General features: G+C 49.0%; 3 protein-coding genes across 3 annotated transcripts; 2 read left to right on the top strand and 1 right to left on the bottom strand.

Annotated features, from left to right (window-relative positions):
* Window positions 1–4,815: 4,815 nt before the first annotated feature.
* On the top strand, window positions 4,816–6,240 carry LAJ45_01231 (uncharacterized protein; the record flags this gene model as incomplete). Its single annotated transcript, XM_046110826.1, has 5 exons — window positions 4,816–5,001; window positions 5,074–5,288; window positions 5,355–5,491; window positions 5,560–5,651; window positions 5,719–6,240. 5 exons carry the CDS (start codon window positions 4,816–4,818, stop codon window positions 6,238–6,240), a joined length of 1,152 nt encoding a protein of 383 aa, XP_045976004.1.
* A 2,223-nt stretch (window positions 6,241–8,463) lies between these two features.
* Window positions 8,464–10,066, top strand: LAJ45_01230 (uncharacterized protein; the record flags this gene model as incomplete). Its single annotated transcript, XM_046110825.1, has 6 exons — window positions 8,464–8,514; window positions 8,606–8,630; window positions 8,692–8,750; window positions 8,817–9,231; window positions 9,309–9,869; window positions 9,933–10,066. 6 exons carry the CDS (start codon window positions 8,464–8,466, stop codon window positions 10,064–10,066), a joined length of 1,245 nt encoding a protein of 414 aa, XP_045976003.1.
* A 3,805-nt stretch (window positions 10,067–13,871) lies between these two features.
* LAJ45_01229 (uncharacterized protein) lies at window positions 13,872–14,528 on the bottom strand (the record flags this gene model as incomplete). The annotated part of the gene is made up of 3 exons (XM_046110824.1): window positions 13,872–13,997; window positions 14,103–14,218; window positions 14,366–14,528. The coding sequence occupies 3 exons, from the start codon at window positions 14,526–14,528 to the stop codon at window positions 13,872–13,874; spliced, it is 405 nt and encodes a 134-aa protein (XP_045976002.1).
* Window positions 14,529–15,986: the final 1,458 nt, after the last annotated feature.

Here is a 15,986-nt window from a genome sequence, read left to right as displayed (position 1 = left end):
TGAACATATCGGTGAACGGCGACGCCCCTGTGCTCTTTCTAGAAATCAAAGGGGTCTAAGCTTCGTCTAAACGCAGGGCTAATCTGGATACGCCCCCGACCCAAGAATCTCCGCACATACAGGGAGGTACTAATTGATATGACGAAGCGCTTTTAATATCGATATGGTTGGGGACACCTTGAGCCGGAGTGTCAAAGTTGCCGAACTTCGAGGCTTAATGGCCAACCACCACAGCACATTAAAATTAAAATGACTCTGTAGGGTAATAGAGAAATAGATAAATAGCACTGTAACAGAGCCCAATTAATTTTATCTGTTGTGGTTGTTGAGCTATTGAATTTCTAAAAGTTGGGTTTTTGGTGAGAGGCTGACTGAATGTCGCACTTCCACACCAATAATTACCCGATTAGGAAGTACTTTAGTACATAATTACCCGATTGGAAATAGACCACTGATGGCTGGCCAATATCTTGGCATAAATATACTGTCTTGGCATTTTAAGTGCGATTTGGTGCTAGACTAGGAAGGTGATCTTCACTGGGGACCAATGTCGCACCCTTCCGTCTCTAGGTGTCCCCAACCATATCGCCTTCCGGGTCAGGGGCTCTGTTTCTTGGGACGGGAGCTTCTTAGGATAAAACTACTGATCCATGGTTACTGTGCTTGGTGCAATCGGTTGGGGATTGAAGCGATACGGAATTAGACCTGGTCCATTAGATAATTATTCAGATCAGAATCTGGGCTAAAGCATCTGATGCCACCAAAGATGAGGACCTCGATAAGTCATGCACGGCCCCAAATAAGTATCGTCCTGCCAATTTTCACCCCAGCTAATACTACTCTCTTAAGGCAGGAGTATCATGTGCTCTATAGGCTATCTTATTGATCGAAATCTAACACCGAGTGATATTATATGATACGGGCATTATCATCAATGAAGGTTTACCGGACCTGTTCACTCTACCAGTATGGGCGCTATCGGGTTCCTTAATCGATACCCTTATCGTACTTGTAAAATAGGTATCCCTTAAGCTGTTACTTAAGTGCCGCCAATATAAGACATGGTAACATCAGGCAAGCCTCGCATACAAGCCACAGAATTGAGGCACGATTAATTGGTAAAGTTGGAAGCTTTCACAGCATAAGGGATACACGATTACTTGGCAAAGTTGGAAGCTTTAACAGCATAAGGGATACACAACGCGTGTAAGTAAAGTCGAATTTAATATAAAAACAAGACGAACTGTGGGCTCAAATGTTAACTAGGCCTTAATTTAACCACGAGGTCAACTAAGGCTATATTTCATCTCTACGCATAGTGCTTATTGAGACTTCCTAAGATGTAAAAACACTAGGAGAATAAGGATCAAGCTAGAACAATATCGACACTCACCGGGCCGGAGCACAGATAAGGATCGGCATAATATCTTGGTGCCCCTATAAAAATATACATCCGCCACTAGAGTAGAGATCACCCCAGAAACCTACCTAAATCGATCCGAGGGGTAATGTTACGAATCCGACTAGAATGTAGATCCCGAAGAAAACAAAGGAAAAAAGACTGCTTGTGTTGAAGGAAAACTCCGGCCGTAAGAGTCGAATCGATTACAGTTACGGAATATTACGTTCCACAACATACCCAAAAGACAACATATGCAAGTGTTGGTCTCCCAAGTACCCTACTCGTCAGAGAAATACTCGCGACCAGCAACAAGAACCCGAATATGCAGCTGCAAGTCTTTGGTGTATTTTTGACTTCTACTCCAATGGAAGTTGCAGATTAGGACGTGCATTTTCGGGTTCTTGTTGCTGGTCGCGAGTACTAGTATTTTGCACGGTGCATACATAACTAGCTCCCGCTGCTAAGTTCTGCAGCTGACCGTAGCGGTTTTAATTTATGGCAAACTCCAACAAGCAAATATGAGGCTTGGGCTGCTATAGAAGGGGCTATTTGATCGGTACCGGTATTTACGTTTAAATGGCAACTTGGCCTGAATTCTATCGATTGTGCCCTGAGCTCCGGGATATTCACAATCTTTGTTTCGCTCCGCCATAATAGCGGCGGAAGGGCCTATCGATCGATGGTAGTCCAAACTCTCTGCCAGTCCTAGGGGACAAGGCTCAGGTTACGCGGCAAATAAACATGCCTTAGAGCTGAATCTAATAAGATGTCAAGACAATCAATTGAGATCATCGGCGATGAAAACATATCATCTTTTAAGAGCAAAAGGTTAATTCCGAGTGGCATGCGAGTTGGAAGCAAGCTACAGCAGACATTTCAAACAATACACTTATGGTGATAATCTTTTACCCCCCCAAAAAGAGACACAAGAGACCAACCACAAGGTTTGTTTTCTTTTCCCTCGTGCATTACACACCCCTTCATTTCAGTCAGAACTTTGCTTCCAGGGTCATAGCTTATCACTCGATTCCACGGCACGGCACAAAACACGTGGGCATATAGCTCGCGCGCTATCACTCACCTGGTCGCTTATGTAACCCTAAGCAGAAAGGGATCGCCCTGTGAACAGTACTTACTTGTGAAGCTTGTGTTGGATACCTACTCTCTGTATCGTATGTCCCTAACCTTTCTGTGATTCGTTGACCAACGCTCGTTCCCAGGCCGAATAGCTATCACCTGGTCAAAGCACTGAGCGCCCCTAACTAACTGGTGTCTTAACCTCAACTGCCGCTATATACAGTTATTTCCCGGCGCGTAGGGTATGCTTATTGGGTGGATCGATGAGATTAGAATCAATGGACGTGGGGAGTGCAAGTAGGAGTCGAGAAGAGAAGGGAAAGATCCACGGTTGCACTTTGCATTCTTGGGTGACACAGTCTGTGCTGAGTGCTGGATATAACCGTTTGCTTAAACCTGGTAAGTCTACTCTAAAACTAAAACCCTCTACCTTGGGAATGGGGGTTGTGATTGTGGCTGTAGATTATGGTGGCGATCTTCGTTAACTGTTGGTCCAACCACCAGAATAGTTTAAGGTGCTCACCTCCCTACATATTGACCCATGCATCTTGGAGCTTTGAGGATCAGAAGGCGAATATGAATACGTGCCCGTCTACTCTAACTAGAGTACCCAACCAGCTACGAATATTATGAAAAACCCGAGAGTCAGTGTACTGGGTTAATTAATACGGGCCTAAGAATTTACCCGTTCACTCAGGCTTGGCATAGTGAATCCTCAGTGCCTAACCAGGTACTCGGCACCCTGTTTAATTCGGCCCGTATAGTAAGTACTGTGTATGTACCTGAGTACAGTAATTTCGTTAATTAATAGCACAGACAGACATGCAGGCACTAGAATCTGACGTTTCGTTTCGTTTCGTTTCAGTCGGGACTACCTCTCCCCTGGGTATCCAACTCTGGGGAGGGGGGGGAAGAGACTACCCGTGCGCAAAAAAGCTTGACTACAATATACTCTACAGTAATAATAATAATAAACATTTTCTGCTACAGCCTCGATGAATGGTATAGGTAGTGGGGGTTACATAGACAGAGCTGCAGTATTAAGGTAAGCGACCTGCAGATCCCAAAGAGGCATCCTACCGAGATAGCTGGAGATAGGTACATGTGTGGCAGTTGAACCTCACACCGCTTTCGTGGGTGACTGAGACTGCTTCTTTCTACTGTCATAAGCGAAGCAGTTGGATTAGGGCCATTAAGTGTCATGGGTACAGCCGGGATCTCCGCTGTCGTTGACTCGGTCCCAACACTGAGGTTTGACAGTTGTGATACTGTCTGTCTCTCTGGCTGCCTGTATGTATTACCCACTTGTCTGGCCTTACACACACGCACTCACATGAGATGAGAGGCATGACAGCTAAGGAGAAAGATATGGTGGGATTCAGATGTGAATGTTGGTTTTATTTCTTATTTACAGTATAAAAAAAAATGAGAAAATAGAAAAAATAAAAACAGAACCTAAAGAGACTACATGCAGACCTCAGACAAGTGGAGAAATTGAACGATGCAACTTATCACGGTTTCCAACGTTTTCTTCAGACTGCAACTGCATATCAGGTGGACATAGATAAAACTCGCCCAATATGTATATTCAATTCCCCTGACCTGGCCTAGGACATTGGACTCCGCGGCAGACAAAACAACCAGAACTAGACAAAAAAAAGCAAGGCCACAACTACAGTACCGTTAGCATACCCTGGTAAGTCGGTCAACAGCAGCAGCCGTTCGACGTTCGTTCGTGCCACACCAAAGCCTGCCCTGAGCGCAAGCTGTCTGCCTGTTTGCCTACTCCTATCATTGGACATATCCCATACACCAACGGGGGGTTGCGTTTGCTGTTCCTACTTGGTAGAGCAGTAATTGTCCATGCAAGACAATAATTATGAATATAACTATTACAACCCAACTGGGTTTTATGTCCATCTGCCACCAACCACCGACCGAACCGCTGATCTTGTCGATTCTGAGGTCTGTCTGGCCTTCTTTTGTTTTTTCAGTTTTTCCGACTCTCCCCCGTACCTACATACATACATACCTACATGTAAGTGAGAGGAGTGAGATGTCTTAACGCTCGTCCCCTTCACCTGAATTCATCTTATTTCAGATGGAAGGATTGGAAGCCGGTGGTTTGGTTATGTATATAAAGATCCGGTCCTCATCCCGACTTCAAGAACCAGTCAGTAGTAGGAACCAGTCAGTAGGAGAGTTGGATTAGTTGGAACAGTTAGACGATTAGAATCAACATACAGCGGCTTTGACAGCTACAGAATAATCATTTACGACCCATTCGGAGAATATTATCAACTAGTCACCACCACCTCCCGCCAAAAATCACAGAAATGGCCGACGCACAAGCAGCAGCAGCACACGCAGCATTCGTAGAAATAGGAAGAAGGTTTTTAACAGAGTCTTGGTCCTACCTCGGTACAGCAGCAATCTTTGTTTTCCTACGCACCTTTGCAAGATGGAAGGTGGTTGGCTTCCGGAATTTCAAGCCTGACGACTACCTCATGTTCTTTGCTCTCGTTAGTTTCCTCTCTCGACCCCTCGAAGCTCCTGGGAAAACGTTGAAGAAGCTGATTATCAATTCTCCGTAGTTCTGCTTTACTCTAGAGTCCACAGCAGCCCATCTGGTTATTACCTGGGGGGGCACCAACAGTTATCTGACCGAAGAAGAGCGACTGGCCCTCTCCGATGACGAGTTCTGGCGCCGTACCAATGGCAGCAAGGCCTTTTTGCTGGGATGGAACTCGTACTGTGGGACGGTGTGGACGCTGAAGTTGTGCATGATCTTTTTCTTCCGGAGGGTTACGTGAGTTTTTCTGCCACTCAAGAATGTGGTGACATCGAGGTGCTAATATAATTTGGTGATGTTTAGTATTGGTCTTGAGAGAGCTTCGATGATCAAGTATGCGTTTGCAGCAACGGGACTGACATATGTGATTATGATGTTGACACTGTACTTGACGTGTCGGCCATATCACAAGCAGTGGCAGGTTATTCCTGATCCTGGCAGTGAGTCCTTTTCCTCCATTATTTCCTCCTTAAGCTTTGAACAGCTTACTAACAGAATGGTACTGCAGAGAAATGCTGGGTCGAGTACAACCTTTACTACGTCATCAGTCTTGCCCTCAATCTGTCCACTGATATCTTGATCATGGCCATCCCCATGCCTGTAAGTTTCCTAGTGCCTTTTTCCAAAAGAACCACAGTAGAAAAACCATAACTAACTCTCTTCCCAGCTCCTCCTCAAGGTCAAGGTGCCAATGCGCCGCAAAGTCGTCCTCATCGGCATGTTCTCCGCCGGCTTCTTCGTCATGATCGCCGCCACCCTCCGCTGCATCTACGCCTTCACCAACACGCAGGCCAACGGTCTCGTTATCGCCATCTGGTCCTGCCGCGAGGCCTTCGTCGCCATGATTGTCGGCAACGTTCCCATGATCAAGCCCATCATCTCGCGGTACGGGGGCAAGTGGACCAACTCGAGCCTGAGTAGTAGTGGCAAGAAGGGCGGCAAGGGCGGCAAGGGCAGCAATATGAATGACAGCGTGGAGCTGAGCAGCCGCAGCACCGGCAATCACCACTCGAACGACAGCGAGAGGCAGATCTGCGGGACGGACTCGGACAGCATGGAGCATATTGTGGGGAAGGAGGGCGGGCTGGAGATCGCGACGAGTAAGACGTACGAGGTGACGTACGAGAACAATGAGGAGGCGGGGTTGGGGTATACGGCGAGGGCGCATGCGGGCACGGCGGTGGTGTGAGCGGGTGGCCGAGTTGATGGATGAGATCCGTGGAGTGGGCTTTTTTCCTTTGTTGATGGATTTCTTTTGTAGGGAGTCTGGGTTTTGTGTGTGTGTGTGTGTGCAAATGTGCAGGTGCAAGTGCAAGTACTGTTTGTACCTGTACAAGAATTTTTTTTAATTCTTGAGTGTATTTCTACTGGGAAGGCTGGTTTGATTTTTGGCGGTAAAGTGTGTACTTTTCCCCTCTTGCTTGTTTTCTTACGATACTACGGTATACTACAGTATATACGGGGAGCTACAAAAGTTTTGTGTAAAGACATATCCAATTAATTACGAGTTATGAAATAAAACTGCCTCTCCGCAATCAACAATATTCATGTAGAGCATAGCACCGTACTAGTACTTGTATCTACGTAACTGCAATACTTACTAGCATTTAGTATTAGATTGATTACTTCATTTGATTGTAATTCAGTATTAGTATTAATAGAGTCCTTTCTGGGGCAATGGCGAGCCTTGTCCAATGGCGAATTGACCAGTCAAAGCCGACAAAAGAGAACCGGCCGCTTTTGCTTTAATGGCTGGATATCAATTCTATCCCATGGACCGTCAGGCCGAATTGAAATAAATGGAACCTAACGCGGGGTGGGGATCGTGATCTGTTAAACGCAATATCTGTGTGCATGCTTCATCACACATAAACTCCATGATGGTTTCTGTTGTAGGCGTGCCCTTCATCACGATTTCCGAACTGCGTTAGGTTCCATTTATGTGTTTCGCCCCAGAAAGTGTTATAGAACTGTGCTCCAGTATTACTTATCGCCCCTACCTTCACCCTAACTCCTGAATACCAGCACCACCCACTGAGACCAAAACACCCATCACTCGTGTCTCTCCCTTCCTACTACATACATACGGCCCGTGCCCTCTACCACCCATGTACATACACCGCCACACCCAACCACCCCACGCATCAACTGTGGCGCGGGGATGTAATGAAACACAGTTACATAACACGAACATAGCGTTACACAGTCCGATACCCATCCATCCATTAATATTAGAGCAAGAGTACGGACCGTGAAAAAGGCCCGCCCACACACTGGATCTGCGGGATCTCAAAATAATTATATGCCCGACCACCACCACCCGACCGGAGCAATTCTTACTCTAGGAAGAAGCAGCCAGGTGGGACCCAAATCTCGGTACGAGCCAGCGCCACGCCTCCGATTGATTGACTGATCGCAGCGATGCCGAGTGGAGTAGCCAAGTATGGACGTATATAGCTAGAGTGGGGAGGAAAATGATACTCTCTCGGTCTCTTGCGAGCGCCAGAAACAGCTTCCCGGTGGATGGCTGTCTGTGCTTGAGACATGGTTACATGACAGGTGTTTGGGGTTGGGGTTGGGGACTTGCGGGATATGGAGGATGGAGGATGGAGGATGGAGGATGGAGGATGGAGGATGGGGGATGGGGATGGGGGATGGGGGATGGGCGATGGAGGATGGGGGATGAGGGGGTTGTTCAGCTGGGGAAGGGGATGGAGTCAGAGAAGGGAATGGATTGTACTGCACCCTTAACCCTATAGCCTAACTGCTAGAGAGAGGGGATCTTCCTCTTAACATGACGGCGGGGGAGGTGCCGGGTGTTTGTTCTTCACATACTCCACCTAGCTATGTACTTGTTCTAAATATCCCTACTCTACCTTCCTACTCCGACCTACTCTCACCAGCTAGAGTCCGAGTCTCTCTGCCTGCCCATGATCAACTCTACTGCTCTCGATCCCCCCACTGTAGCCTAAACTCGGTACCCACACTGTTAATAGTTAATTAATATCCAGCTCCCCTCCCCCAGTGCCTGATCTACAAACGCCATTGACAGCGACAGCGACAGCAAACAAAAGACCACACCATGGCCCGGTTTAATGCCCTCCGATCATGCCCTGCTTTACCCCGCATTACCTGCGTGCCTGCCTCTCAATGCATCGCGGGTTCCGTCGCTCTCGCGAGAGCAGCAGTAATTAATAGGTAGCTGGTGATATATACTTTGGCTGTTTGGTGAGGACGGTAGCGCCCGGGACCAGGCCGGCGGTTGCGAGGAAGGCCCCATTGCTGTTCGGCGCGGGGGGAGTATCCTCCCGGTGGTTATGGGGGTAATCACATGGTGGTGGTGGCGGTATAAGTAGTGGATTGGGGGTTGGCTTTGTAGTCTGTGGAGTAGAGATCCTTGATATCTGCTGTGATGTATTTCCTCAGAGCTGCTGTCGTGGCCATTGCGCTGCAACTTTCGGGTGTAGGTTCTTCTTCTTCTTCTGTTTTTCTTTGTTTACAGTTGAAGCAATTGCAGATATACGGACGGACGGTGTTGACTGAGATATTGACAGGTTGCGAACGGCGATGTTATCGAAGGTCCGCATCCCCCCGCCCCCGCCCCCGCCCCCCGTCCCCGTCCCCCGCTAACTCCCCGCAGACCGCATCCTCGCAAAAATCTACGGCGTCGCCACCAAAGGCAAAACCAATGGCGTAGTCGTAAGTCTCTCCGTCCTCCTCTTCCCCAATGGACCCTCACAACCACCACTAACCCCGCCCCGCCAGCCCACCCCCACCGGATGGCCCGAATATGTGATCGGCACCGCCACCTCCTACACCTACCAATCCTCCGGCGCCTGGACCACCGGCTTCTTCCCGGGCACCCTCTGGCTCCTGTACCAGCGCTCGCTCACCAAGACGCTCAAAGTATCGTCCGCGGAGCTGCTGTCGCTCGCGCGCACGTGGCAGGCGCCGCTGCGCGCAAACAAGGACCGCACCGACACGCACGACCTCGGCTTCATGATCCATGACTGCTTTGGGTGGGATGCGATCCTGACGGGCAATGCGACGGCGCGCCAGACGGTGCATGATGCGGCGATTGCGCTCAGCCAGAGGTATAATAGCGTCACAAAGACGATTAGGAGCTGGGGGAGCATTAGTGATACGGGCAGCTTTACGGTCATTATTGATAATATGATGAGTGCGCATCATCCTTCTTTTTCCCGTGTGGTAGTGTTGTGGGTTCTGAAGTGACTGACTGACAGCGGGCACGAACAGACCTGGGAATGCTCTACTGGGCCGCCCAACAATTCGGCAACACCACCCTCTCCGACATCGCCACCTCGCACGCCACCACCACAATGAACAACCACTTCCGCACCGACGGCAGCACCTGGCACGTCCTAAACTACAACCAAGTCACCGGCGCCGTCACCGCAAAATACACCAACCAGGGCTACTCCGACTCCTCCACCTGGGCCCGCGGCCAGGCATGGGCCATCTACGGCATGGTCAGCGCCTACCGCTGGACCAAAAACACCGCATTCCTCGACACCGCGATCAAGGCCGCTGACTACTTCCTTGCCGGCCTCCCCGCGGACGGCGTCCCGTATTGGGATTTTAATGCCCCCGTCACGGGATTGAGGGATACGTCTGCCGGAACGATTGTGGCGAGTGGGTTGCTGTATCTGGTTGAGCAGGCGCCGGCGTATAAGGATAAGTATTTGCAGAGAGCGATTGACCTCATTGATGATACGATTGCGCTGAGTCAGTCGCCGCCGGCGGTCTATACGGCGAGTCCGTTTGCGGTGTCGGATATTGGGTTTAATGCTTTCCTTAGTGAGTTTTCTTTTTTCTCTCTGGTGTGGGGTGGTGGGATGTGGACTAATAGAGAGCCTGTAGTGAACGGCACGATCGATAACAATCCGGCAAAGACACACACGGCCGCGAGCTCAAACACGGGGCTGGTGTACGGCGACTACTACCTCATTGAGGCGCAGAACCGACTTCTTGGGATGGGGCTGCTGGCTGCGTGATAGGTTGTGCGGTAGTTAGTCATGGGTGGTCACTCGGTGTATCCTTGTGAGGGGAGATCTGGATGTCTATGTGAATATAGATAGCACTGCAGTGTTGTTTCATAAGCTCTTGTGGATATCTAGTCGTTTGGGCGCACCGGGGGGGGGGGGGGGGTTGGGGAGGGTCTATGGGGGTTAGGCTGTTTTATCGTCGAGCTCTATATATGTATCATCAGAAAAACGAAGAAATGGAAAAAAGAAAAAAATTGACATTTCAATGTAGCCCCAGACAGAAAAAAAAGTAAATACATATAATCTCCGTGCTTTCTGCAATAGAAGGGATACGTGATGCGTGATACCCCCACGGCCATAGACATGATGCACCCCCACCCCCCCTCTCCCCCGCCCAAACCACCGCGGGTAGTGAGAAGCTCGGCTCCAGGAATTGGGATGATCTCCGGAGTGCATAGGAGGTTTGTCGCAAAATCCGAGAAAGTTCGTTACGCTGCAGCAGGGGTATATGGGCCAACCGGAGGCAGCCTTTGGACGTCAAAATGCAAGTTATATGCAATTTTTGGTGTGTGCTGCAGCGCAACGGAGTTTCTCAGATTTTGCGGTATCGGGCCTGGTACCGGTGGGGAGGATGTGCTCTATTAGCATCTTGGCCCGCGGTAAATAATTACAATCATGGGATATCACTCGGCATTCTAATATGGGCTGCGGTGGTGGGTTATCGGGGGAGGTGGTGCTCCGGGTTTTAATTGCGGTTGGTGGGGTTTGATTCTGCGTCACGAGAGTTGAAGTCGGCAAAAGATGGTGTTTGAGGTTTCTGGAGGACTGTGTGGTGTGGATCACAGCCGTATCTATGAGCTTTGGAGGTTGAGCTTTGGTTGGTTTCTTGGGCGGGTGTGGTGGCTTCCGGTGTGGTGCATTCGTGGATTTGTTTACTTCTTAGTCGATTCAGGTAATGGTGGTTTGTGTGTGTTGAATTGAGTACTATCTTTTTGTAACCTATAGCATGAATGGCTAAGGTCCAGCAGTCCCAAACTGTCTTTGGGTCTATCCAGTCTATCTTTGTGGTGGTACGAAATGTAATGTGAAGAGTCTGTATATTGATTTATTATATATAGGAAGGGTAAATACGCTCCATGTCAAACTTAAGCCCCAGAGACATCACTAGGCAGCCTAGGGGCGGAACGAGGTAGTAAAGTTTCATAGATCGAGCTGGAAATATTTACCATCATATAGTCGATACGTATCACGTTATGTTCTTTTTCGTGAGTAGATAACTATAGCTGTAGTCTGCAAACAAACACCGTTTGGTCAGCTATGGAAGTGAGAATAGCGGCTTGGCTTGTATACATAGTAGTCGTCGATATCAGAGTACTCTGTGAGCTGCTGTGATCGACGAAGCCGTGGTGACAACAACCCCTCGGAAGGTAAGGATAGATACATATATAAAAAAATAATTTCTCGATAAGATTCCCGTTTCCGATTCGTTTGCCGCAGTCCTATATATCCGGACAGCTAGCTAGCGCAGTAATGGTTGCATTTGGAGAGAGCTCTACCGACATATAGCCCACATCGATCTTCCGCACAGACTTGAACCAGTCCGCCCGGCAATATCTTTGTAGTATTGAACTAGAGATCAAGAGCTATAGCTAGATGATATATAAGCCTGGCCAGATATATATCATAAGAACACACCGGCCTCTAATAAGCTTAATCTCGTTTCATCCATCCCCGCTATTCTCGAGTCCAGTTATAATCTCTGCGCCAACCCCACTTTGACAGTGCAAGAAGAACCTCATGAGGAAGCCCTTGCAATTGCAGTAGTCTAGTGTGTAGCGTAGGACAATGCATTATGGGATGATATCGACAAAACCGGATTGACGCTGGTCGGATTTAGCTCCTATGTCTCTCCCTCGACGTCCCTGTTATCAAACAGACTCCCACCCCTGGTTACGGCAGTGGCCTGGAAAAAACAGAGGCAACACCAAGCGGGACCGATCGTGCCGATTTCGGGGGCCACATGAGCACGGGGATGGCGGGAGAAGGGTGGGAAGAGTGATATTGTGAACCACCCGGCATCATAGCAGCTGAGTGAAGGTGCATGTCTCGAGGCGGTGCGGTAGAGGAAGAGTACGTGTGGTGCGGTGAGTCAACTGGACAAGGTAGCGAGGATCGATGGTGTTGAAGTTTTGTTTTCCTGTTGCTGTGGTGGTGGTCTGTGGGGTCTGGGGAAGAATCTAGAGAACAATTGTGAAATTAGTGAGATCACATAGTACCAGGTATACCAGATGGACTTGACAGCTTGCACCCTTCTCCATACCCCAAACCGCATGAAAAAGGCGCACTCGACATGTTTGCGTACCTACCTCATGAAGTACCTATGGCATCTCCTCCAACGGAGCTGCATTCCTCATCACACAAGGGTACCCACATATCTCGCATCCAGCAATGAGATCTCGTATCGTGACCACCCTCGTATCCCAAGCCAAGCGTCAATGATCGTCCCTCACAACCCCCCCCCCCCCAAAACTTCCCAGGGTTAGGGTTCACCACCCCATGACCTTGCAATAGCTCCCCCCGCAAAAAGATCAGACTAGATATTAGGAACCAGGGTCCGATAGCTCGCGGACTAACCAGATGGGTAGCAAATTAGTAGACCACTATTATTCAAATATTTAGTAGCAGCTAGTTAGTAGTAACAATACCTGGGGGAGGGACTGGAGGAGTCTAGACCGTCAAGCTTAAGTGCGACGTCGTACTTTATCGAACGCCGGATATCGACGGGCCTGTCTCTCCTCCCCACCTCACCTCATCGACTGATTGACATGACTGAAGTCTGACTGCCGCCCCTAGAGTTGGGCTAGCAGCTAGCTCCAGGGTTTATCACATCCGCCTCGAGCTCTCTCATCCACTCTCTCCTACACGTACGGGAGGGACCGCAGCCTTGCCATGATATGCCCCACGCATACTCTACCTACCTACCTACTAGGTAGGCGGGGTGCTCCTCTACATAAGACACTTCTAAGACAGATAAGACCATCAAGACAAGACACCCACCTATCTATCCCCCACCTCTCCGCAATCCTCAAAGCTACCTAGCAGCCTCACCATTTCAGCCGGCCTGCGCCGAGCCAAAAAATAAAGTACTTTCATATCTCGATCTCTGTCTTTTGCGTCTCTGACTGGCCAGAGCCCGTGCGGCACGAAAAGCCCCGGGCGGCTATCCTGAGGCCCCCACTGGGCGCAGCACGAAATGGCGCTTGTTCGCGTTTGGTAATGCGGGCAAAGACATGTATGTGTGGGGCTGCGGCCGTCATTGGTGAGGTGGAGAGGCCGGCCAATGATTGTGCGGCCCCGTTTTTTGGGGGGCTTTTTGCGAGTTGTGATATCACGAGAGACGATGTAGGGGTGGTCATTCGTTCGGTTCGGGGTTTGGGTGGGTGGGAGTGATGAGGGTTCAAACGGTTTGTGCGATGAGTTTGTGTGTGTGTGTACTATGTAGGTAGGTATTTTTTTTTGTTTTGTGCACCTTGTTTGGAGGCGGTGGAATAAATATACCGGATAAATAACTAATGAGAAAGAAAGGAGAGAGAGGTAGAACGAAAAGATGAGGAACAAAGATGAAAGATTCCCATGATACGGGACACTGGCAGAATTGTGTAATCTCTACAAACAGAAAACCCAGATAAGAACATAGCCGTCCCTCTCTCCCCAAATCCATCCGCACCGTATCTACAGAAAGGAAACAAAAAGACAAACCGGGCCGGATAATATAATAACCGAACGGGACGAAAGAAGGAAAAAGAAAAAAAAACTAGTTCTCAGTTGCATCCTCGGATTTCTCACCGACACGGGCGTCGAACTTGGTAAACTCGTGGGCGATGGAGCCCTCCACGAGGACCTCATAGATGTTACGCACCAATTCGGGTGGGAAGTCGACCTGTTGGGGGGGCGGGTTTGTTAGCTCCTGGGACGGTTGAACGGCGGAGGGACTGAACTGTGCAATGTGAGGGTGAGAATGAGGATTACTGTAGTTAATACATACCTTCTCAGCCTGGACAGCAGCCTTTGTGATGACGTCTTGCTTACGCCACTCGTCACGGACCGTCTTGCGGCTCGGTTTTATCCGCGCTGCCGCCTCGATGTAACGCATTCGGTCACCTTCATGGATAACACACAATCAGCGGGGAAGAGAGACATGAGCGGGGGATGGAAGGAAGGGATCGAAGGGAGGACAGCTAGAAAGAGGGCAGAGAGAGTACTGAGGACCTGAGGGAATAGGGAATAGGGAAATGGAGGGAGACAAACCCAACAAAGTCACGATGCGTCTGTCCAGATCATCAATACCGAGCCTGACCTCCACCATAGTCGTCACCGTGGCAGGGTTGAGAGTAGCTGGGTCAATCTCGACCGCCGCCATCTTGGGCGCCGGAGTGTTCTCGGAAACGGCTGTCGTTGCTGCTGGAGGCATGGCTGGGGAGTCTAGAGTCGATGACGAGGGAAAGAATGGAGATGAGGATGAATGGAGAAGGTGGAGCTGCCGCTTATGGAGGTTTTTTCGGTGGGGGGAGGAGGAGACTTTAAAAGGAAGGCATGCACTGCGTTATCGCTAGGGTAAGGGTTATGGTTATTTATCTTGTATCAACCTCGCAATCTTCAGGGTGCCGCCGCAACTAAGCGAGAAGGTGTTGAATTCCGGGGAATGGCCACCACCTCCGACTGACCCACCACCACCACCACCACCACCACTACGATACTAGCACCTCCACCACCCACCCACACACACACCGTCCATCAGAAATCCACATGCATGCCCACGCGCGATTCGTTTCCTGGATACCTCCCGCTGTCGCCGTATTTGGACTTGCCGGTCCAAGGTACGCAATGCACGTCTGAGGACAGAGCACCTGCCCAGGTCTAGGCGCATAGAGGCAAGCCCAGATTTTCCACCGCAGTGGTACTTGGTCCTGAGTAATCTGCAGCTTGGCTGTAGATAACTGCCGAATTCGCAGCGAGTCAGAGTACCTCAAGTGTCTAATGACAATTGGTACCTGCTCTAGTTAACAACCAATTTAAGTACCTACTCGTAGCTTCATAGCGTTTCCGAAGACGACCAATATTGCATGGCATACAAAAAGGTGGATTTGGTGCTTTTTTGTATGGTATGCAATAGCAGTCGTGTTCGGGAACGTCATGAATCTACGAGTACATGTACCACCCTACTCTATTAACATTACATAATTTAACTCTACTCTATGCATGATATAAGATTACCTCCCCCCTCCAGTGATTACCAAAATTCCGAGTACTATCCTGAAATCTTTGTTACTCTCCAGGCCACCCAAGTAACTACATGTATGTACTGTCACGAGCAAGCTTTTCCTACATGAACTTATATAGTGCTCACATTCGGCGTCAATGTCAGCAAGAAATAGTCTATTACTAGTACTAGCCAGCAGCGTATAACTAAGATTTAATGTTAATTTCTCGATTAGTATCTTCAGTTTCTTCCTAATTTGGCTATGGTCTACAGTTCTATTTCTGAAATCGCAAAGAAAAAGAAGGTGGTGGGAATAAGGCGCCTGTACCATTTCCTTTTCGGTGTTAGCAGTGCCCTGTCAATGGAAGAGGGGCTCAGTACATAAAAAAAATATCGTCTCATCATATGCATGATACTCAGCATTTAAATAGGCAATGGCTTGATTCTTGACAAGTCGAGGTATGAATACACAGTGCTGGCTAGCTACTAGAGGAGGTGCTAATATTACTTTATAATGCCATGCCACCAAGCCCTCAGCACGCCAGATATTCAAGACATGGTACTATCACTACCGGATAATCCATATCCAACTTTCCTTCGCTCTATATCCTCGTGGTTATGAGAAACGAGTGTTTGAAGTTGCACTCACATGCAAATTTGGTAAGAGAA

Source organism: Morchella importuna (genome assembly GCF_003444635.1).
Source record: "Morchella importuna strain M04M26 chromosome Unknown Morimp01GS002, whole genome shotgun sequence".
Classification (NCBI taxonomy): domain Eukaryota; kingdom Fungi; phylum Ascomycota; class Pezizomycetes; order Pezizales; family Morchellaceae; genus Morchella; species Morchella importuna.
This window is presented reverse-complemented; position numbering and strand designations above follow the sequence as displayed.